This window comes from Callorhinchus milii, unplaced genomic scaffold (assembly GCF_018977255.1).
Source record: "Callorhinchus milii isolate IMCB2004 unplaced genomic scaffold, IMCB_Cmil_1.0 Scaffold2, whole genome shotgun sequence".
NCBI classification, from domain to species: Eukaryota; Metazoa; Chordata; class Chondrichthyes; order Chimaeriformes; family Callorhinchidae; genus Callorhinchus; species Callorhinchus milii.
Genome location: NW_024704743.1, coordinates 23,917,397 through 23,942,124, shown reverse-complemented (window position 1 = coordinate 23,942,124; position 24,728 = coordinate 23,917,397). Strand labels below are relative to the sequence as shown.

The window sequence follows — 24,728 nt, the reverse complement described above, 5'->3', positions numbered from 1 at the left end:
AAATCTGTGTCATTATCGGATGTCCTGCTGAAATCATTTTTCAACAAAGATTTTTTTTGCCTTTCGTAACGCTTGAATCAGTAATAGGCCCCTGCAGCAAAAGCATAATTACGAAAGAAGTCAATGACACAGTCAATCAAGCCACGAGCAAACACGCTTGTTCAAAATTCACAACGCTCCACTGAAAACCTGTATTTAAATACTGAACATCTGTTGAGCGAGAAAACCCCCCAGATCTACATAGGTTTGAGCTGTTCAGTGATGGTGTATTGCTGGAGCAAAGCAAAACAGAAGCTATCAGCATCTGCCATTGGCAGTAGGCTCTGACTTAGACCCTTTCTGTATCTGTAATTCCTGCAAACAGGCTCCTCATGATGCTTGTTCCAGAGATATACAACTCAATGCGATGCTTTTGTAAAATACTTTAGGCCACGATAATTAAAAGCTTTGGGTAAAAGGTGGTGAATTATGTAATCCTATGGCCATTATTACTGATTCTCATGTGTTATAATGGGTTTGCTCACAAAATATACAGTCTTTACAGTAAAACTGAAACACTGTAAAGACACCCGATCACACTAATCCTTGCCAGGCTCCACTGGTTCCCAATTACTGAACCAATCGATTTCAAGATCCTCTCACTCGTTTTCAAATCCCTTCTTGCCCTCGCACCTCCCTACTTATCCGATTTGCTTCCTCCCCACCCTCTGCCTCCATCCTCATGTTTGTCCCTTAGTCCCCTCCGCTCCACCATCAGTGGCCACGCCTTCAGCCACTACACCCCGAAACTCTGGAACTCTCTCCCTGAATCCCTCCGCCTTGCCCACTCCCTCCCCAAATTCAAATTCCACCATTTTGATTGTGCTTATGGTCACCTCCCACCCCACTCCGTCTTCCCCCTCCCTTCCCCTCACTCCCTTTCCTCACTCTCATTCTCCCTTCCCCCCCCTCTTCCCCTTCCCTTTCTCTCTGGCTCGGGGTCAGACTCTGCTACTGTCAAGTACTCCAGGACACCATCCTGCTTGAAGGCGCTATATAAATGCAAATTATTGTTGTTGTAAAATGCTGTCGTAAAACACGTCGGGATGTCCACCCGACATGAAAAGTATTATACTAAAGGTAAGGATTATTATTTTTATTATTATTTGCAGATATATCATATTCAAGGAATTGAAGTTCAAGGAATTCTAAGGTAGTCAATCTGGTGGTGGCACCACCTCACCAGGGTTCACTTCAAATTTGCTACCAGTGTCTTAACCACTGAACAGATAGCAAAACAAGCAAATTAAGAAATGTTCTTTAAAATTGGGGTCCAAGCTCCTGTATTTGCAATGTGGTTTGTCACAGGATTCTGCTGTGCATAAATTGGCTGCACGTTCACTTACATGTATACGTGTATCCTGTGAAGCCTGTGAAGATGTCCTCCCAACACGCAAGGTCCTATATCAAAAGTAAGGATTATTATAGGATTTGTGCATATTGAATCGTGCCGGTAACCAGAACTGGATCACACTGAACTGCAGAAACTCTGCTCTTGCGCTCAGAAGTAGATAACGGCAGCAGTGACTTCCATCAAGTCCTTTGCAAATGTTACTGGGAATAATAAATAAAAATAGTCCTTGCATTTGATATAGCGCCTTTTACATCGGGAGGACGTCGCAAAGCACTTGACAGGGTACACTGTAAAGTGTAATGACTGTGTATTTCTAGGCAAACATGGCAGCTAATTTTCGCACAACAATATCCCAAGAATAGCCATGAAATTAAAGGCCAATTTTATCTGGGGGCTGTTGGCCAGTATACCAGGAGAATCTTCCTTCTCTTCTCAAATAGGATCGTTAACATTTACCTGAACTGGCAGACAAGACCTCGGGTTAACATTTCATCCGAAGGAGGGCATCTCCAACAAGCACTGTCTGGAGTCAGCCTCGACTGTGAGTTCAAAAACCTGATTTGGGGCTTGAACTCACAATCGTCCTACTCAGAGGCGAGAGTGCTACCAACTAAGCCAGGCTGAGACTTACATTTTTATCCCGCAGTTTGTAGGATACTGCAAGTTCTATTATTTCAGTAAAAATATCAGTGAAATGTTACAAACATCTTTATCACTGTAATATTCATTCAATGATGACAAAATGTTTTAAGAATGAACTCCTTGCCCAATGGACCATTCCTCATGTAGAAGCCCAAACAATGGGAACTGGGATATCACAACTGAACTGGATGCTGCTCTCTCCTGACCTGCGCACATGCACTTTACAGTGATTAGGAATGAGAAACTTCTCAGTTGGATGAGAATTCAACATGAGAACACAAGATAGAGTACTTCATGCCACTGATTAAAGAATCAGTGCTGTGTGCAATGTTTGACTTCCCTACTTCAAGTCTTCCTCCGCTTCTGACTGAATTGGAATAAAACCTTCAGATCACCACCTAATTATCTCCCACTTCACAATAATATTCTGGAATGATCAGGCACTTAGTTCTGAAGCATACCTTTGATGTCTGGTTTCATTTTGCAATTGTTGCAGGTAACCAGTCCCAGAAGGATGCGATAAGTGTTCTTTAGTACAGGTTTAGTGTAGGGATTAAGATCTGGTTACTTGTCTCACCTTACACTGGGTGATGATGAAACTGTCAGCTACAAGCAGCTATTTACGATATTCATTACTACCGTCTGACACTTGTAGAGGTGTCACCCGTTACCGCTCTGAGTTAGGCAGTGGAAATTAATTGCACAGATTCTTATTAACCGCTCACTGATTCGGGTATTGAACGGTTAACGCTATAAACATGATACAGCTGTGTATGATTTGTGTTGCTCCTGCACAAAGTGCGAGTAAAGAATCATGTAACTCGCACATAAATACTAAAGAGACTCAAGCTAAAATGTAAGGCTTCCAAAATTATCGGTTATTTCCAAAACAAGACGTGGAAAAGTCAAAATGAGTCACACTTTCGAACGTGCAAATTACATTATAAATACATAAAGCTGGATTTAATGAACAATCACATCCTGACAACGAAAAAAAACATCCAGTTGCCAACTGTCACTAAACTGTCTCTTAATAAACAATCCTGCCATAAAAATGAATGCTAAATCATGTAAATGCTAAATCAATGTCAAAGAACACAAAATGAACCAAATCAACATTAGAAAGTGTAATTAATCTGAGAGATAAAAGCAGCCGTGTGGAAATGATTCTTGTTTACCAGCCAAACTAGTACTCACACGGTAAGGTATTTTAGACACAATCCTGCTTTGCAAACGAGTGTCTATTGGGATTATCCTTTTGTTTCTAAATCCTTTATCCTTAGAATGCAACCAGAAATGGTTCTTTATTTTACATTCACTTACAGTTTATCTGAATTTGACACTCACTAATTAAAGGGGGAGGAAAGTTCGGCGGAGACACTTTCTGGATCAAATAATAAATTACATTATACCTAAAGAGAAGACCCCTCAGGTCCCCAGGAGCAGTGTCTCAAGTGCTAAGGTACCATACATTTTGGTGGCCCATTTAGCTCCATTTAATTCAATGTACACCAATGTACTGCTTGCTGGACTCCCCAGCTCTTGTTACACAAGCTACAGACTATACAGAATTTTGCAGCGCATCTTTTCCTGCACAAGGCTTTGTGAGCCTATCACCACCATTTCCCAGTGGATCGAGTTCAAGATCCTAGCCCTCACTTTCAAATCCCTTCATCGTCTTGTTCCACCCTACATCTGTGCCCTCCTCAAACCCTACCAATATGGGCACTTCATTCACTCAACTGGCAATGGCTTGCTTTGTGTACCCCACACTACCTGCCCTACCATCAGCAGGCGGGCTTTCAGCCTTTCTGCTTCCACTCTCTTGAACTCCTTCCCTGAGTCGCTCTGACTCGCTCCCTCCCTCACCTCATTCAAAGTCTGTTGCAAGACCACCTCTTTGACTGAGCTATTATTTAGCTTTCCCCTTCCTGCCCATCCCCCTTCGACTGTTTGTGCATGCAGATATGTCTAAGATAGGTCTTCTGTTTCTTCTTGGGCTCGTAATCCTCGGAGGCTTCTTTCATCTTCAATCTGCACTATCCTCTTCCCCTTTTAGCTCCTCACAGAGCTTTGGCTGGGTTTCTCAGTGGGTTCAAGAAGGACACTTCATTTTCTCAAGACAACGGGGGTATTGAGATGCCAACTCTCCCACCCACTCAGCGCTGCTCAGTTTGACTCTTCACTGACAATCACTTCAAGTAATTCTTCATGAAGTGTAGACCATTCCCATGAGTATTCCTAACTGTTTAGTTTGATGAATTAGGATACTGAAACAATTGGAGATACATCGCTTTCATTTAATGAGGCCTTTCTCCAGTCTAATTTCTTCACAGCAGAGTCCCTGAACTTAGTGAACTTTCTTTTAAAAGTCATAAGCATTTCAACCCCGCACCCCCGCCCCCACCACCAAAAAGACACATTCATTAAATCTCTCTTGTATTTTAAACTAGCTCATTTGTGAACGCAATGAAATTGATGCTTTGATTTTCGGAAAACTCCCAAGATCCATAATTAGCTTCAAGCATCATTAAATATCTCCCTTCTTGAATCTCCCCCATTCCTCCTGCCCCCGCCTCGCATCGCTGAGATGACAGCTGGAGATGACCAGGGCTCAGCTAATGCTGTTCTCTAGCCAACCACTAGAAGGTGCAAGAGAGCTGTCTAATCTCCTTCAGGGAATGTACCTGAGAGCTGAACTCCACCTGGATTTAGTCTTTCAGAATATTTTGGTTTAATATTTAACATCACGCTAAATTGCTAAAGAATCTTAGATTGAATCTAAAATTGGAAACCACGTCTGCTTGAGAATTGTGGCAAATGTGATCTTAAATCATAAGGTAGAAAAAAGTATTTCAGGCTAAGACGAGATAGTATTCCTAGCCTCTGGCATCTGCACATTGGGAATTGTTATGTCAGTGATGCGTAAACTGTGTAAACCCAAGTGTTCAGAGAGAATTACAGGTGCCTTGAATGATATCATTACAACCAATCCAACTTCACGTCAAGGCAGGATCAGACTGCATAGCCTCCCGCAGCTGAATAGCCTGTTAGCTCCCTGTGTGGGCGAGCATACGTGTGAAGAATGTCCAGTTAAGTGGCAAGAGGAAGGGGTGAACGGTGCCTGTGGAATGATACCTCAGCATGTTTCAGGACCTTCAGGAAGGAAAGGGAGAACATTTGGAATACAAAAAATACAATAAAAATATAAAAAGAAGGCACAGTTCAGAATTTCTGGCATTGACACATAGGCAACAGAATAGGCTTGATGGGCCTTTGGGTTTCTCAATCAAACAAACTAGCTTGTTCCTTTTTGCTTCTACAGACACTGGCAAGACACAAGTGGTCCTGACAAGTGGCTCTTCATATTGTTAGGCTTGGCTTTCTCAGCCCTTAACAATCTCAAGCTCCATTCTGTCTCATCTAATTTTCTTATTCTCCTCCAAAGCCCTCACAGTCAGCTGTTCCATCAAAACTCATTGCCGTGTGTGAAACAACATTCCTGGGTGAGATGACATCTCCTCAATGCAGTTTCATATACTCGTCAAATTCTACTTGCATCACCTATTCAAACAAGAGACTGAAAAGCGGAAAGCTCAGAAATCCCATGCACTGTGCCCTTCCTGTCAAATTCTAGATGAGATCTGGTAACCCCCTCCCCCATAACCATTTGTGGCATTGCGTGCAAAATGCCATCTATCAGTTTGACACAATGGGCTGAATGGCCTTCTTCTGTGCTGTAAATTTCAATCTCTGCCTATTGGTCTGAGAATGACTGTGCTTTCAAACTTATTCTCAGTGGCAGATTCCACTTCATTGTCTGACAAGGGATCACAACTGAGTTAGTTAAATAGCGAGGTGTGCTTGGTAACTGAAAGCTCCCCGGTAAACTCCATGCTTCAATTTCCCCAGCAGACTGTGCATCTTTCAATTGTTTTGTTCGGCAGGTAATCTGTGCTGTCAGCCCTGCAGTCTGGAGGATGCCTGTAATTTCCCCACACTGTTCCATTGCCAAAAGAAAAGACCATGAACTCTGTTCTGGATTAAAGCATTTTTCTTCACAAGCAAATGAATCCTCTGTTATCTTGCTCCACAAGAAATCCCTGAACTCTAGACAGACTTTAGACATCAGTCACAGTCTTTGTAAACACGGATAAAAGAAAAGCCCAGAATGATGAGATCGGATGCATCTTGTGAGGAGCGAGGTAAACTAACATTTTAATGAATACGCGCAGATAAAGCTGTAAAATCCCACAGCAAACACTGTGGTCTCTGCTTAAATCCCAGCACTGCCTGTTATTCACATCAGCTGGCTTCACCACCTGCAATCAAGCTGTTACTTCCCTTGAAGCTAACCATTCCTGAATTTCCTCCTCCTTTCAGGTTTTTATAAAACATGCTCTTTATTCCCCACTCACTCATTTAAAATATCGGGGCAGAAAACACAGATTAATTAGACGACCGATGTCCAGAAGATTGGAATTAAAATTACAGCGATTTGTATCTCAAAATACATTAAAAACTAACATCTTCAGTGGACTGTTGAGTCTGAAAGTCCAGATAATAATAAATGTTGCATTTGATATACAGCCTTACCACCAAAATATCTAAAAGTTTGTATAAAGTGTAGAACCTGCATTTTTGTATGTGAACATGATAACCGATTTAGCACAGCAATGTCCTAGAAACAGCCATGAGGTAAATGACCATTTTTTTAAAACCCGGGCAATTTTTGGCCATGATACCAAATAATTCCATGGAATCCTTTAATATGCACCTGAATAAGCAGAAGGTGTAATGTCTGTTCTGAAGAAAGGTACCTCCAACGCAGCACACCCTCCACGTCGGAGTGTCAGCCAGCCTGTGAGCTCGAAGTCCTGACAAGGGGTTTGAACTCACAAGCTTCTGATTCTGAGATTTTTTTTAAAGCATACAAATGGGGAGATGTTTAAATTCTGAAGCTAAAAGCAGATGTGTTGTGATCACTACACACATCCCAATTTGTGCCAGGAACTGCTGTTAATGATGCCACGATTTCAGAGTGAAGTGTTCTGTAGCCAATTAATCACAAAGATATCCCCTGCTCAGGTGGATGGTGAGGGTGAAAGGTAAAGGATGATCGCTTAAGAAGAGAATGTTTTGTAACCATCATCTGAGGACATGAAATACTTTTCTTTTGCTCCACACTACAAGAAAGGTTCACACAAAGAAAACAATTTGATCTCGTCCTTTCAGAATACTCTAACATCTTCCCAATTACAGCATCAAGCTGTTTCTCAAAAGAATTCAGTGTCCTGGCCTCAACCACCCTCTCTGGTAAACTGAATGACAATCCAAACCTGGCTGATCACCCACACATCACTACCTACGACTTTCTCAAACAGAATTAACACAACAAATCCAGCCAGTGAACATTTGTCTATAATAACAATAATAATAATCTCCACATAGCAAAACTATACGTCACGTCAAGAGGTTATCTCAAAACACTTAATAGGCATACCATAAAGTGTAGTGGCTGTGTGTTTTTGTTGGCAAATGGGGCAGCCAACTTTGCACACAGCAAAGTTCCACATATAACCATGAAGTGAATGACCAGTTTTATTTGGGGAATTGTTGGCTGGGACACTGGGAAAAACTCTTCTATTAGACTCTAAAGTAGCTTTTAAAGAAAGTGGCGATGTTAAGGCTTAGCTGTGGAAAAGGGATTAAAAGTATCCTGCTCCCAACTGATAAACTACCAGGTACAACTTCAGATCAAATTGGCACTAAGCAACTGGCGTTAAGAAAAAGCACTGGCTAGTCAGAAAATTACTTCTCATGTAGTACAAAATGAAATGGTTGCAACCAGCACAGGCTGAACGGTGCAGATCGCATTGTGACGCCCAAACTGAATTTAAAAAAGGTGGAGCGGGCTTTGCAACCTTTAACAGATAGGCTGGGCAAATCCAGTCTATATATGTGCACACACGGCAGAAGGCTGTGCATTAGAGGTATAAACCTACATATACGTGTTCTCACCTCTGCATGGTTATGAGCAGAGTAATTGGATTACACAGGGATTTGTAGTGGGTTTCTGCAGAAATGAAATACATGGTATCTATGGTAACCACAGTAAATGGTGCAGCTGGAAACCTTCTAAAAGCTGACAGAATGATAAATAGGGGATAATAATAAACGTTCAGCACGGTGTAATTGGTATCCACTGAATGGGTGTAACCATGTTTTGTTTCATTTATAGTTTCTGGAGGTGAGACAAAAGTAGCCAAATCTGTTCTCATGGGCTGGGAGAGATGGGAAATTCTCTTTACAATAGAGGACTATTCATAGTAGGAGCTGACAGGCCTGGCTACAGCAATGCCCTTTTCCAAATGTGCTTGTGTAATTCAGACTGAACTGCTGAAACCTGTGACCTCCCGGGTAGAAACCTAGTTAAGTGTTCATTTGCAATCGCCTCCGATTCCCCCCCCATCTCCCAAATGCTGAAGCAGTCAAATTGTATTTGTAATACGCTCTATAAGGTTCAGATGAAAGGCAAGAGAATGGCTTGCAGCACTTCGTTATTTCCAGAGATAACACTGAGGAATTCGCAAACAGAGGATTATCACCCAAAGTGAAAAGGGAGTGGTGAGAGAAATTGTCTGGCAAGCTTTCCTGCTGCTTGTCCAGCTAGGATCACCCTACCCGTGAGGGCTTTGTCTTACAGGGTTAACAGGAGTTGAGTGGAAGGATTCCCTGCCCCAAGTGACTGGTCTGCCCTCTTGCCAGGTCTTGCCGATGAGCCAGGCTGGCTGTGCTGTCATCAACGGTGCCCTGGAATACTGCAGACTTGCTTGGCTCAGGAACTCAAGACCACCACAGAGGGCTGGCTTGATTCCAACAGTCCATTGCCAAACAGTTCACCTTGGAACCAGTTCAGCTCCAAGGATCCCGCCCACCAGGAGGATAAAACATATCTAAGAGCCTCAATCTCACTGTCAAACCCTTCCTTGGTTTTGCACCACCCTGTCTCTCTGAGATCTCTTTCAACCCTGCGTCCCCGGCCAACTCTGGCCTGTGATCTTGTGGTCAGCTCAGTTCAGATAATATCACAACTTTGCACTTGTAGAGCACCTTTCATGTTGTGAGAACATCTCAAAGCTCTTTACAAAGGCTAGAGAGATGGATCCTGGAAGGAGATAGGAAGGGCGAGCGCACAGGGAGGGAGTTGCCTGAAAGCAGAGTCAAAGAGATAGGTGTTTGGGTAGGATGTGAAAGAAGGGAGGGAGAGGGCATAGTGGAGGAATTCCCAGAGCGTCAGGGAAATGTGTCTGAAGGGTCGCTCGCTGAGGGTGGGGCCTTTCTGGACAGGGACGTGAGCAGGCCAGAGTTGGTGGAATGGAGGGAGCGGCCGGAGAGGCAGGGTTGAAAGAGTGTGGGGAGAGGTGGGAGGCATTGGTTGACTTTTACTCCCAGAGATTCTTCTCACCAAAGACATGGCTGTACCACCTTAATAATAATCTTTGCATTTGATGTAGCGTCTTTTCACGTCATCAGATGTCTCAAAGCGCTTCACAGGATATAGTGTAAGGTGGAGTGACTGTGCTTTTTGTGAGCTACACGCCCACAAAGTACACCTGTGATCGATTAGGAGTGAAGCTGCCTCAATCCTGGCAGTTTCCCGCTCCTCATTGAGGCATGAGAACAATGTTTACTCAGATGCTGCGTTTCTTCATGTTGTATGATCAACATTTTAACAATGATAAACAGTCTTCAATACACCAGAAATAAGAAGAACTTACATTTTTATCGCACTTTATATGTCGAAACATCAAATGCCCTAAGTATTTCCTTCCCAACTGTAATGACTGCTTTTGCAAGACCGAGGCCTTCTTGATTGGCTCGCGCCAGCGCCTCCACACCTCGGGCGCTGGCAGCATCAGCCTCCACACTCAACCTCACTAAGCCAGTCAGGAACCTGAGTATCTTGTTTGACCCTGAATTGTCCTTTCTCCCCCACATCCACGCCATGACCGGCACTGCCTACCACCACCTCCGCAACATTGACAGACTCTGCCACTGCCTCACCCCTCAGGCTGCCGAAGCCCTCACCCACGGATTTGTCACCTTAAGGCTCGATTACAGAAACTCACTCCTCATCGGCCTTCCCAACTCTTCCCTTCACAAGCTGCAGAACATCCCAAACTCTGCAGCTCGTGTACTCTCGCACACCAGGCTCCATGACCCCATCACTCCCACTCTCGCCCGACTCCACTGGCTCCCCATCCCCCAGAGGATCGAGGTTAAGATCCTCATCCTCACTTTTAAGGCCATCCATGGCCTTGCCCCCTCCTACCTCTCTGACCTGCTGACTCCCTACCAACCTGCCTGCTTACTCCATTCAGCGGGCTCCGATCTGCTCCATGTCTCCCGCCCGACCTGCCCTACCATCGGCGGCCGAGCTTTCAGCCTCTCTGCCCCCATATTTTGGAACTCCATCGCACCATCCCTTCGCCTCACTTCCTCCCTTGCTGGTCTCAAGACCCTTCTCTTCGATCGTGCCTTTGGTCGCCCTCCAACCTCTCTACCTTCCCTCAGCCCTAAACCGCCCCTCCCCCATGCTCAGGCCCCGACATCTGACTGTTTAGCACTTTGGGACGTCCTCCCGACGTGAATGGCGCTCTATGAATGTAATTTTTTGTTGTTGTTGGCAAATCTAGCAGCTATTTTGCACCCATCAAATTGCTACAAACAGCAATAATGTAAAAGATAAAATCTCTCATGGTTTTGGATAGTGTCATGGAAACTTTAATGTCCACCTGAAGCCCAGGTTGATGAGATCTGGGGAGAACGGAGTGATCCTGGTGTGATTTACACAAATTGTGTTTCTAATGAATAGATTAAATAGTGTTCTACCTCTGAAACCACCACCTGGAGGTGTTGTCAGTAGCTTTTCGCATCAGTACAAATCTACCTTTTCATTTAGATAATTATTTGGAGAGGACAAGTTTGTAGAGCAATGGGGAGAGAGGGGGGAATTTGAATTCGGTAGCACTTTTCAAAGAGCCGGCACAGACACAATGGGCCAAATAGCCTCCTTCTGTGCTGTACAATTCTATGATTTACTGAGGCAAAGTTTACAATTTGTTAGTTAGCCCATAAGGAATAAGTTACAAAACATCTCAAACTTTACCCCACTATTTTTCTGCTCTTTGCATCTTACATCACCTTTTCCGCACAGCTCAGTGGAACGAGACAGACAATTTCCACTGAAAATAATGGCAATTCCTAAATTCTCACGGAAATGCACAAATGTGCGTGGCCGTTTCATTACCCGAAAATGTGCATCAACTCCTCGGTGAAATGGTACACATTACAAAGCACCAAAATACATGTTGTCTGCTGAACAAAATGCGTATTCAGTAAAAGCGTTATCTCACTGACACTAGGTGATAGAAACTGCTCACCCAGCACCAATTGACCTCGGGCATATAGGATCCATCGATTAGATAAGGGTAGGCGTTAGCTTTACAAACATCAGAAAGGTACCAAGCAGACTGACCTCAGACAGCCGGTGGCATTGCGCAGCACCATGGACGAATGGAGCTGAATTTTGCGGTCTTCCTGGTGTGGGGAGATGTCCCAGCCGGAATGTGGAATGATTATAGCATTGGTCAGCACCACAAGTGCATCCTGGATAATGGGCATCTTCAGTGCATCACATGATGACAAGTTCCACAGCACTCCTTTAAAGAAAGAGAAGAATAGACATTAAAAAAAAAGTTAAAGGCAGCAATGAAACACTTCAAGGAAATGATTCCGCTTCGCACCCTAAATAGGTTCCTGTACATACGTCCTGGGAATGAAAACGGGACTCTGTTGTGTTAGTTGCAGTGGCATAATAATAATAATCCTTGCATTTGATATAGTGCCTTATCACGTGTTCGAGACGTCTTGACTGTATATTTTGTGGGTGAAACACGGCAGCCAATTGTGCACAATTGAGTATCTCAGCCTTGTGACAGGGCAGCTGAGCATTTGTCTGAAGGATGTAGTATAAATTCAACGTAGACATATATTGTGTACCACAGCGGGTCCTATGATTAGGCCAGAGGATGGACACACATGCTAGAGACACATCGCTGAAGTAAAAGAAATTCACAGTTTTCATCTTCCTACAGGCTACTGTGTCAGCATCTCTTTCACATGGGGCCCCAAATTCATCACATTCTTAACCTTAAGTGCAACTTAAATGCAAATGCAAAGATTATCTTTAAGACCATTGATGTAAAATTTAAGATTGTGCGGAATTTTGGAAACCAGCCTTTACCTTCCTTTAGAAACAGATTTTCCACAAGTCAGAGACTGTGGCAGAAAAAACAACCTGTGAATTCGAGACTGAATTTAAGATTGTTTTCCCAAAATTCCACACAACTTTAAATTTTAAGACAATGAAGAAATTCTGGGCTCCTGGTGATTCAATGCCTCAATAGGTTTTAATAAAAGAGATTCAATTAGAGATTGGAGCGCGCATACAGTTTCTGCATACCAGAAATGTGTAAAGATACTTTTTTATTTAAGCCCTATTAATGAATAGAAATGATTTTGTGAATTTTATATACTATACATATATAAAAATTGTTCCATTATCAGAATCCGTAGAAATACAGTCCTGGGATCAGGCGAATAACACAGAGACTGCAATGAGACATCATGTGGTGTCCCTGTGTCCTTGTTACAATCTTAGTGTCTCCTAACCAAAACTTCTCGACTTATCTTCTGCCCTTCACCTCGATTCTGAACAATGACGACAAGCATTTCCATGTGCCGAGACATTTTTGTATTGCATAATTTTGTGAAAATTGTCTTTGGAGACTAGAGATAAGTCCAGCTATTATCTTGTACTGTGTTCTGTGGCCTGAATGCAATGAGAGAATCAGAGCCTCTGATTCATCGCTTTCAAAGAGGATCTGAACCTTTGGGTCCCAGGGCTAGCAGGAAATCCCTGATGATTCCATTCCACATCCAACTCTGGATACACCAGGGTGGTTGCAGCTTTGACTTAGCGATCACCTTGTCTCATCAACAAGTTGCATTTATCATTAATAATAATAATCCTTGCATTTGATATTGCACTTTACCATGTTGTTGAGTCATTTCAAAGCATTTCACAGAATATATTTTGTGGGTGAAGTGCAGAATCCAATTGCTCACAGCAGTGTCCTGCAAACAGTCTTGGATTGAGTGACCAAATTGTTATCATTATTATTTTTTGAAGGGATTATTATCCCCGGAAAGCGATCTGCTTATTGACTAACAACCGAGTTCCTACTTACTGCTACTTAAACAGGAGCGTGTAGAATGAGGAAACTTGCCTAAGGTTTCGCCCTGCCTGGGTCCTCTCACTTGCGAAGCGAGCGTTCCAATCAATACGCTACAGGACTCCACGAGCGTGTGGACTCCACTCCATTTATCTAGTGCCGTTTATATAGGATAACATCTCAGAGTGTTTCATAGTGGTGAGGTTAGGCAAGGGAGAAGGGACCACAGACACATCAATGAGGTAGTTCTTAGCGTGGGATTTAACGTTCGAAGTGATTTTAAAAAAATATTGGGGTTGGGTCTGAATTTAACGTAGGAATGATATATGTAATGCCAAAAACATCACCCAATTAACTTAAAAATCTACAAGAGAGTGAGTTGAAAAATTCAGCGTTCAAAGAGATGCAGCATGATTTAATGGCCCTGATTGTGGGTGGACAAAACAATGATGGTGCTACTCAACAACCACTAACTGTGGTTAGCTCTGAAGCCAAATCTGGGGTTCGGGAAGGTCAGAAGGGGGATAGCACCCAAAGATCTGTTGATAATTAAAAAGATAGGTTTGGATCTCACATAATTGTCATTATTGCTGGTCATAATTTGATCGTGAATGTCACATTTTTCATCCCTTTAGTTCTTGGAGTAGATTTAATCCACCCACAAACAAGGCTGATGCGGTTTTATGGCTTTACATAGAGCATTCCTCTATGTAATTCAAATGAGATTTTGTTTTCAAATCTGAAGAAATGGATGAGAATATTGCTGCTGTGTATAGAGCGGAAGACTAGAGGAACAGCAGGAGAAGGAGAATGATGGTTCAACTTAAATTGTGACACTTGTACTTCCAAAGTATGAAAGTCCATCGATGTTCCTTTCTGAATCAAGCTATCAGAAAAAAGGTATTGTAACTCATTGGAATGATAGATTCAAGATTGGTCAATTCCTGTCAAATGTGCTACAACAGTGGGACACACTGCCATTGTGAATTTGCTCTCATCGGTAACAGTCTTTCCATCTCCAGCGCTTTGGGACGTCTTCCTGACTGAAAGATGCTATACAAATGTAATTTTGTATTGTATCTCTGGACCAGGGCTCTCTCTACCTCCTCATCCTTCATGACCTCTCTGCTGCCTTCAACATTGTTGGCCATTTTATTCTTCTCCACTGCCTTTTCCTTCAGCTCTGCCTTCATGGTTCTGTCCTTGCCTTGGTTTCGCTCTTATCTATCTCAACGTCTCCACTTTATATCTGGCAACAGTTTCTCTTCCTATACCCGCATCATCCCGTGCAGTGTTTCTCAGGGATCCATCCTCGGTCCTCTCCTCTTTAACATCTACCTGTTTCCACTGAGCGATGTCAACCTCAGGCATATGGGTTAACTCCATCTGTATGTGGATGACACATGATTCCATCTTTCTGCCTCCACTCTCAATTCTAGGACCACTGCTGTTCTAACCAATTGCCTATCAGACATCAAGTCCTGGATGAGAGCTAACTTTCTCCACTTTAATGTTGACAAGACAGAGATTCTCCTGCTTAGTTCCCATCAGCACCTTCTCATCTCACGTGCTGACAGCATCACACTACATGGATGCACTCGACACCTCATGGAGCCAGAACCCCTGAGTCTTGTTCGATTCTCAAATGTCCTTTAAACACCCACCTCCTCTACATTTCCAGTCTCCTCCACTACTTCTCCCTTTAGGACCGCCAAGTCTCTTATCCATGCTTTTATCATGTCCAAGCTTGACCACCCCAACTCTGCTTGCTGGGCTTCCCAACTCTTCCCTCCACTAGTTGTAGACCATCCAGATCTCTACAGCTCATGTCCTCTCCCTCATTGGGCTCCACTAGCCAATTACCCCAATCATCGCACGACTCCGATGGCTTCCCATCCCCCAGAGAATCGAGTTCAAGATGCTCCTCCTCCCCTCTATGGTCTTGCCCCACCCTACCTCTGTGACATCCTCAAGTCAACCTGGCTGCTTGTTGGCATCCAACCTCATTACTATGCAGCATTCCAAGATGCTATCCTGTGTGAACAACGCTGTTTAATAATAACAACAATAATCCTTGCATTTGATATAGCACCTTATCACGTCTTTGAGAAGTCTCAACACACTTCACCGAATATATTGTAAAGTGTATATTTTGTGGGCAAGACGCGGCAGCCAATTGCGCACAGCAGTGTCCCACAAAGAGTCGTGGATTGAGTGACCAATTTTAAAAAAAATTCAAATGCAAGTTGATGTTTTGGTATCCAAACCAGACTCAATTTCACAAATATATGCCACCTACATATGGCAATTTCCCAGAAATCAACTTAACTAAATTTCCTGTTAGGTTCCTGAAGGTTAGGTGTTCAAATACCCTGAGAGACTTTGATCAGATAGTCACTATACTTTACAGTAAATCCTATGAAATGCTTTGAGATGTTTTGACATGATCAGGTGTTATAGCAAATGCAAGGATTATTAAGGATTATATTCCAATCCAAGTCCCAGAGATGAAAGGGCAGCATGTTAATCATACTATTGCCTTTGAGAATTGGATTAGAAAAGGATTGCTACAATATCAGGACCCATGTGAATGACTGGATTGTTTTCTTAAACATTTCATTTTAAGAAGTTTTCAGTGTGTTTGATATTCTCAGTCACACTCAGTTTGTCTCTTCATTGATTCAATGCTCCTGACAGATAAAAGTGGCAATCATCCTGTTGGATAATTGTTCACAACTGTATGCGATCCTAAATTTTAAGACGAAACGGTCTTATGGGTTAAGACTCGGTGGAATTTTTGGCTTTTGGAGTGCATGGCACCCCCTCATTTTATGATTGCTCTTGATAGGACACATGTGATTAAGAGTATGCAGGCCATTCAGCCCCTTGTGCCTGTTCTGCCATTCTATTTGATCATGGCTGATCAATTCCAATTCAAACCAGACTAATTCAAACCAGACTCAGAATTGCATGCAAGCTACCTACACATAGATATTCCCATTTCTGGAAAGAATTAATCATTCTCTCCACCAGAGAGACATTACCTGCTTACGTAATTCTGGACAGAATTAGGCACAGCTTTGGCAAGAGCTAAAGTTTGGGTACCCCACTGTGTGGTTGAGATATTGCTGGAGTCTAACCAGCTAAAACCACATAGCTTGGCATTAATAGCATGGTCTGGCAAGCTTTCCCGCTGCTTGTCCAGCTAGGACCACCCTACCCGTTAGGGCTTTGGCTTGCAAGGATAACAAGAGCTGAGCGGGAAGAATTTCTGCCCCCAGTGACTGGCTTGCCTGTCCAAGTGCTGACAATGAACAAGGCTATCTGATCTGTCATCAGTGGTGCCCTGGAGTACTGCAGTTTGCCAGACTCATGAATCAGACTGCCGAGACCTTCACAGAGGGTTGACTCAATTCAGACTTTTCATTGCCAAACACGTTATCGTTTAAAGGACAGAAAAACACGTCCGGGGGTTGAATTTATAGACCATTAATTCTGGCAGTTGTCACTTTATCTATTGACCCATCAAAATGCTTCACAAAACTCACTGTAAAGTGTATTCACTGTATATTTCTAGGTGAACACAGCGGCCAATTTGTGCGGAGCAATGTCCCACAAAGAACCATGAAGTGTTTGATCAACATTTATCTGGGATATTGTGGGCCAGGACATCAGGAGAAACTTCTTTCTCTTTTCAATAGTACGTCAGGATCATTAGCATCCACCTGAACAGGCAGGTGAGACCTCATCTGAAGAATGGCACTTCCGACAATGCAGCACATCTCCAACACTGCACTGGGAGTGTCAGGCAGAACTATATGAGCTCACAGCCCCGATGTGGGGCTTGAACCCACAACCTTTTGATTCAGAAGTGACAATGCTACCAAGGTGAGCCAGGCTGACACCCAACCCAGACTGAGAGACTTTGGCTAGTTTTAACCAAGCTCCTATAGAATCCACAGCACAATACTGACAGTAATTCAAGCAAACGATTGTAGGTTTTTGCTGTGGATAATACCCACAAAGCAGATGGACTGTCTAGTCATTTCACAATTGATCCTTACAGACAACAGGGATAGAAAGGCAGAAGAGTCTTTCATCCCATTCGTCTCGCTTAGTCTGAAGATTTTCCTATTCAACCGTGCCTACAGTCACCTCCCCCTCCCCCTAGCTCAGCTCGTGCTCCATCACGGTCAAATGCTCTGGGACACTACCCTGAGTGTGGACACTACCCTGAGTGAGGAGAGCTATATAAATGCAAGTTGTTGTTGTTGTTGGATTGAATTCATTTTCAGATCACAAAGGCCACGTGTTAATCTACGGTAGCCCTACGATGTTTGGTTAAACTGGGTTGCTCTCCTGTGGCTCAGCTGTTATCTAAAGAGAATGAGCTGTGAAGGTGCCAGGTTCAGTCCTGGTGACTTCAGCCAGGTTGGTGGTGCATGCTATAATTCAACTCAGTAGATGGGCTAGAGAGGGGTAATGCCAGCCCAGATCATATTCAACCACCCCGTCCACCACCAACGGTATAAAATGCACGTGTGGATATTGGATGTGCTCTGGATGAGGCTCGGCTGTGATCACTTTAAGGTTGGATACAACTCAATGTTGCACTTGAAGGAGCGGATAAGGTTCTGGAGGCAAATCAGCAAGTGCAGAACTGTTGCACCTGTGTAGATGTTAGACCCATCAGGAGAGGAAAGGAGAAAACTGAAGTAGAAATTTGTATTAAAAAGAATACTTTTGTGCAACCAGCGTAAGTGGAACAAGTCTCTAATGCCAGCATATCCCAACCAAACGTTTAGCCATTTCCTCAGAATTAACCGTTCACTCTTGGAACATTTCCTCTTCAATTTACAGATTTCAGAGACCAGAAATATAATTACTACCCTGGGGACCACTGTGAAAGGCTTATGCATAAGTAATCGTTCACTATGAAATTTTAATACTTCCTAGTTATTTCGGAGGCTGATATGGTCTGAGGATTAAAATGTGAATCCTTCCATGGTCATTCATTACATTCTTAGGTCTATTTGCAGATTGCAATTGCAGGTTTTGGCATCGCTTAGATTTATTTACATTTTTATAGCTTCTATAAGTACGTTAATCTGAATTTTTTTCAGAAGGTCTCTCCGCTGCCTCAGTAGGTTTATCTAGTGAGCAGCTGAACCATTCAGACTAGGAGGGCCCCAGGTTTGACTCCCCAGGGATTCTGGAAGTTATAATCTCAGCCAGAGTGTCTTCAATTAGTCTAATGCCCTGGGTTAGGGAGATTACAATCAGGTAGAGAGTCTGCTGATAGCAGCAAGACTAAATCTAAGGTAGATTTTCCACAATATGTGCGAGGAATGAGCTTGATGGTCTTTCCTTGTTTCAATGTTTCACTCAGAGCCAGTAATGCTGTGATCTTTATTCAACGATAACTGTTCGTAGCCATCCATTGCTTATGCCCAACTATGATGTGAGAATCAGCAAGCCTCGAATTTGAGGGCAGTCCAAGATTAATTATCACAGGCCATTGTCATCTGTGATTTACAGGCTACTCCATCACACTGTCTTCCGACCAATTTGCTCATTACTTACAGTGCCCGGTAATTAGACCTGCTCAGAAACACAATTGGAGTATCCGACTGAAACACCCTTAATTATTCTTTAGACGTCGAATTGCTAAGACCAGCTATTTATTGGCATGTGAAAACAAACTCTTTATGGGACAAAAATTCCTTTATCGGGGTCTGCACCTTCAAATGTATTCTCTCAGCCTATTTTCCTCAGGCTGGTCTCTCAGACCTGGTTCTGCTCAGCTCTGGCCTGACTACTGTACTATATGTAATAATAATAATCCTTTTTGATATAGCATCTTATCACGTCTTTGAGATGTTTCAAAGCGCTTCAAAGAATATACGATAAAGTGAATTGATTGTACATTTTGTGGGTGAAACGCGACAGCTAATTGTACACAGCAGTGTCCCACAACCAATCGTGGATTGAGTGACCAAATTATTATTATTTTTTTGCTGTACTCTACGGCTTAGCGTTACACTCTATATTGCATTCACCATTGAATGCTGCAAAGGATCCCATCGTGGCCATTTTCTGACTTTCTGGAAAATGGAGGGGCACGAAATGAGGGTGAAAACTATACTAAGTTTCAAGTTTCCACCTTTTTCCATTCTCACAGGTGAAAAAAGAATGGATAAAAGGGTTGAAACTTGAAACTTGGTGAGTTCGATAAATCCCCCCTCTCCTCCCTTGTTGGAAAGCTTGGGTCCTCAGGCAGGGCGGTGACATTTCTAACCTGCTGTGTGTTTCCAGCTGCTCTCGCTGGGGCTAGACTCTAGCTGTGAACGGTGCAAAATGTTCCTTAATTTGATGTGTCTTTAGGGGGTCGCTGAGCTGAGCATTGACATCACTCCCCACTGCCTGCTGGTATTCTAGCTGGAGAAAATGGCCGTCAATGGGCAGTCGTGTTAAGGCCAATGGACATTAGCATGTCATTTTTCTTAATGTATCTTGTCACTGATGGGATATTAAGAATTGGCCATGCAGAGTGAACTCATCCTCCAATGTGACATCTTCTGCTGGCAGGTTCATGCATTTGGCTCCAATTATAGGCAGATCTGGTCCCAGGCCTCTGCCAGGGCTGTTCATTAAACATCAGAGCAGCCCTGGGGACGCTAACTGCCTGCCTCTGCAGAACTCTCACTTTGTTCCTGCAGAGATTCGGCACTGGCTGCGTGTATGTGTGTGGGCTGGGGCCACTATCCAACCACTTTACAGCACAGTGCAATGCCAACATACAATGCCAACACACCATACCAACTTGCTGTTTTTATTTTGCTGTGATGATTTGATTGGAAAAACAAATCAGGTGGGCAGTCTTTTGCAAACCTTACTGCACATTAATTTGCTGCAGGGTTTAAATCTAGTCTTTTTTAATGCAACTCAAATTACCGCCCAATACCTGCTATCAATTCTGTTTTATAAAATGAATATGCCAAACCAATCCACATCATTTTGTCCCCGTAAAAGACAATGAAATGAAGTATCTTATGCAAATGAGACTGCAGATTCTCTCTGCTTTACAATGGCTATCCATTTCATCTCTCTCTTTCTCTTGTAGCTTTAGTTTTGATTTAAATTTACTGAAACTTCAAGTCCAATCCCATGAGATGACCCTACAGTGACAACCGGCTGCCACTTCTAATAAAGCGCTGAAGTCTGACTTCAATTACCCATTAAACCAGTTAAGCTGCAAGTTTCAAAGGGGAACTCAACCATTGGAGTAATTGGACTTGAAACGAAAGGTCACCTACCTGTGACGACACAAAGCTACTTTCTGACAACACAATTGTTTCAAAATTTACAAACATGATGGAAGAGCCAGAATTATTGTGTTGGGTTATTTGCCATGTTACAATTCAAACAAGCAAAGTGTGATATGACAGTGTTTGGGCATCTTTCCAATGAGCTCTTCATTTAAAAAGCAATTCCTTTCAAGCTACTGTTCTGAGTGAAGCTGAACCACAAAGACCCAGCAGGTCACTGATTTAATCCCTTGTCTGTGCCTAGTACACGATCTTAGCTGGCAAAGGGGCAGGGCATTACAATTAGCCTCAACTGGTGGATGGTGGTAAGGGCAGACATCATCCACTCCCAAGCATTATTTAGCAACCCCTGGTGGAAAAAGGATACTTGTGGTTATTGGGCGAACACAGTTCCCCCTGCTCCCCCAGTCAATACTCTATTGGCACCTACTATCTAGCCACACAAAAAGAATGGCTATAGGAGTGAGGTACCAGAGAGCAGCCAGCACTGTCGGAACCATGAGGGAAAACATGAGATATGTGATAAGGCAAAACAATTCTTAACTTCAAAGTCCCAAATTAAGACTTGAACCCACAATTTTCTGATTCAGGGGCTACCAACTGAGGCAGACTGAAACTTACAACCTGTACAACCCATTATAGTACAGTAACCTGGGATCATCAGCTCAGAACCCGAAAAGATGGCTACCTTCAGGATTTCCAGGTCAATGCTGCCAAAAGTTCCTGTGCATTGTGAGCAAGCACACTAATCGCAGGAAGTGCAGTTGATGTCACTTACTGCAGACTCTGTGCCTTGTGCAAGAACATTATGCTTATTGCAAAGTATTGTCAGTGATACGTCTTGTGCAAATTAAACTCCAATGTTCTATTAGTCTTGCAAATGATATTTGAAGGATTGTTGGCCAGGACAAGAAGAAACTCCCTTCTATTTTCAAACTGGAATCTTTAAAATCCACCTGAACAGACAGATGGGACCTCGGTTTGACATCTCATCTGTCATTTATTTAAAAAAAAACCTCCATAGTCTCTTTCAAGTCTCGCCTCAAGACCCTCCTCTTTGACCATGCCATCGGTCACCCCCCTTCCCCTCCCCTCCCTAACCCCAGCTTGGGTCTGAAATGCTGTACACTGTCCAGTGCCTTGGGACGTCCTCCCGATGTGAAGGCGCTATACAAATGTAATCTTTTTGTTGTTGTAGTTTGGAAATGTTGGCCCACTTTATCCCATGGTTTCACACCCACTAAAAATGAGTTTGAACAATACAAACTCACTTCGTATAGGACCTTCACAGCAAGCAGAGGGAGCAGACATTCACAGAATAATAGAATCATAGAATTATACAGCACAGAAGGAGGCCATTCGGCCCATCGTGTCTGTGCCGGCTCTTTGAAAAGAGCTATCCAATTCAACCCCAGTCCCTTGCACTCTCCCCATAGCCCTTCAAAGTTGTCCTCCCTAAATAATTATCTAATGAAATATTCATCCCAACTTTCTAATCTTCACTTAAGCCACTGCATCACTCAATCTGTTGACACCTTTCAGATCCACATTGTAGGGCAATCTGGGAGAAGATATTCTATAAACATAGATAAGCACTAATGAATATAACAACTAACCCAGGTATAAATGCCAATTAATTGACTTGGATTCATCATCATGACATTGTGCTAGATTAGAAAGTCCACCTCCTCCACGTTTCCAATGATTGAGATAGTGGTTGAATTGCATTTGTTACTTAAACCTTTGTAGATAAGAAATGTGTATGATTTTCTAGGGCTCACTTTTGCTTTCTTGCTGCTGTGATGAACCTTCATTACTGTATCTGCCACCATATGCTGCATTGTCTCAATACTGAGCGTGACTGAAATGGTCTCAACATTGAATGTTACTGGACTCGTCTCAAGATTTAATATTTGATTGTTTTATTTTGCCTTAGACTCTAACCAGCTAAAACTGTGTATACATCTCTTTCTTCACAAAACAAATATATGCTCGAAGACCACACACCAAAGCATGAACCATCTCCAGCCTTATTTGAAGATATATAGTCAGGCACATATATATACACTACCGCCTGTATATTGAGTTCAGTGCTCCATGCAAATTGGAGTAAAACAGAGGAAATAAAGGGGTCCAGCTACTGAATGGAAAAAAAGGAATTAGGGATGAGTATACAAGCAAGAAGGTGCCTGAATTTCACGAGATCTATCTGCCCCAGCATCAATGGGTAAGCTTGCTGCCATTTTGTTCTGCTCTCTGGAGCTCCTTCCAGGAGTCCCTCCACTTTCTTGTTTCCTTCCTCCCCACGTTTAAAACCTGCCTTGGACCTTTTTTTTTGACTGCACTTTTGGCCACCTATCTCCATCACCATTTCTCGGCTCCACCTCCAGCTTGGGCTCCCAGTCAGCTCTTTGAAGCGCTTTAAGACATCTTCATGATATGAAAGCCGTTTTATAAATATAAATTGTGGTTGTTGACTGGGAGAAACATTGTGTCAGTTCAGAGGTATGACTGAAGGCTTAAACCTTTCCGGCATTACCCAGTTCCATGGGCTCACCTCACAACTTAATGAGAAGATGAGGCAAATGGACAGCCTTTAAGCAATAAAACAGAATAAAGAACAAGAACATTGCAATCCCTTTCTTGGTCCAATTTTCTCCTGAAGGCAGTGACACACTGCAGTATTGTTCCTCAGTTGCCAGCAGCCCATGTGTAAGGGAAAATGCCACCTGGATCTGGATTTACTCCATTTATGCAGCATTTCAGAGTGCCCACTATTTGGTAAATTCAGCCTTAATTTTCAATCAAGTGTCTGTAAGTTTAAAAAAAATCAAAATTAAGACTGAATTCAATAATTCACCAAATTCTGAGTTCTCTAAAATGCTACATAAATGGGATAAATCGAGACCCACTTGGAATTTCTCTCCACTATATCTGATATCGGAGTCCTGTAGCTCAGTGGTTAGAGCATTCGCTTTGCAAGCGAGAGACCTGAGTTCAATTCCAGGCAAAGGGCGAAACCTTGGGCAAGTTTCCTTACTCCACACAGAGCCTAATAATAATCCCTCCAAAAAACAAAACAATAATAAATTGGTCATTTTCAATCAATGACTGCTGTGCGCAATTGGCTGCATGTTTCACCCACAAATATACAGTCAATTCACTTTACAGCATATTCTGTGAAGCGCTTTGAGACATCTAGAAGACGTGAAAAGCGCTATATCAAATGCATGGATTATTATTGTTATAATAATTTATGGGTAAGTATAATTGGACAGCTGCCAAATCCACTTAAAAGCAAGTTAGATAGATTTCTTTTAGGAAATAAGATTTTGGGATACAATATGTAATGTGGGACTTGCCATGTGCATGTGACTGGCAGGATGTTGGAAGCTAAACTGGATGGATCTTGGGACTTCTTTTGTTCAGCAAATCTTATGTTCTGATGGTCTGTGGGAAACTTGCTGCATTTATCTGAACAGCTACACATCTTCTAGCTGTTTGAAGTGATCATGTTTATCATAAGCACACAAACTGCCCCTAAAGCTACATGTTTTGACAGTAAACAAAGAGATGAGCAAACATGTTGTGACGAGCAATGGCATATTATTAGGGCTGCTACTCTGCAGGATTCCTTGTCAATGAATGCTTATCACAGTTGCAAGCAGCACCTTTCAAGTAGATTTGGCAGCCGTCTAATTATATTATAACTGTGGCACTTTGCGGTAGACCCCGACAAATACACAAAGGCACCACCTGCTAGGATCTAGCTGGGTGTTATTCACTGAGGATTTCATTGTGAAACCTACACTGATGGTGGAAGGCAGAATTATACTGCCTGACTTTTCAGCATATTGCTAGTGAATCTTACTGCCAACAAGTTTGCTTCATTCCTGGTGAAGGGAATGACTCTGGTAGACTATCGATTTCCCTCCCTCTAGTTCTGTGCCACTTTTACACTACCACTTTGTCTTTGGTGTAATGGCCATCTCTTAAGGCAACTAGGGAGTGTATTGTAACCAATTTTGTTGACTCTGGATCTATTGCAGAGTTGGTCTCCCATTG

The 24,728-nt window shown here is 42.9% G+C and overlaps 1 protein-coding gene across 4 annotated transcripts in view; it reads right to left on the bottom strand.

Annotated features, from left to right (window-relative positions):
- LOC103176257 (catenin delta-2) overlaps positions 1-24,728 on the bottom strand; it is a 447,491-nt gene that overhangs the window by 82,987 nt on the left and 339,776 nt on the right. For all 4 annotated transcript variants that reach the window (XM_042331893.1, XM_042331892.1, XM_042331894.1 and 1 more), the window contains one exon: positions 11,577-11,760. In XM_042331893.1, coding sequence (XP_042187827.1) covers positions 11,577-11,760 — 184 coding nt within the window. The remainder of the gene's footprint in view (positions 1-11,576; positions 11,761-24,728) is intronic.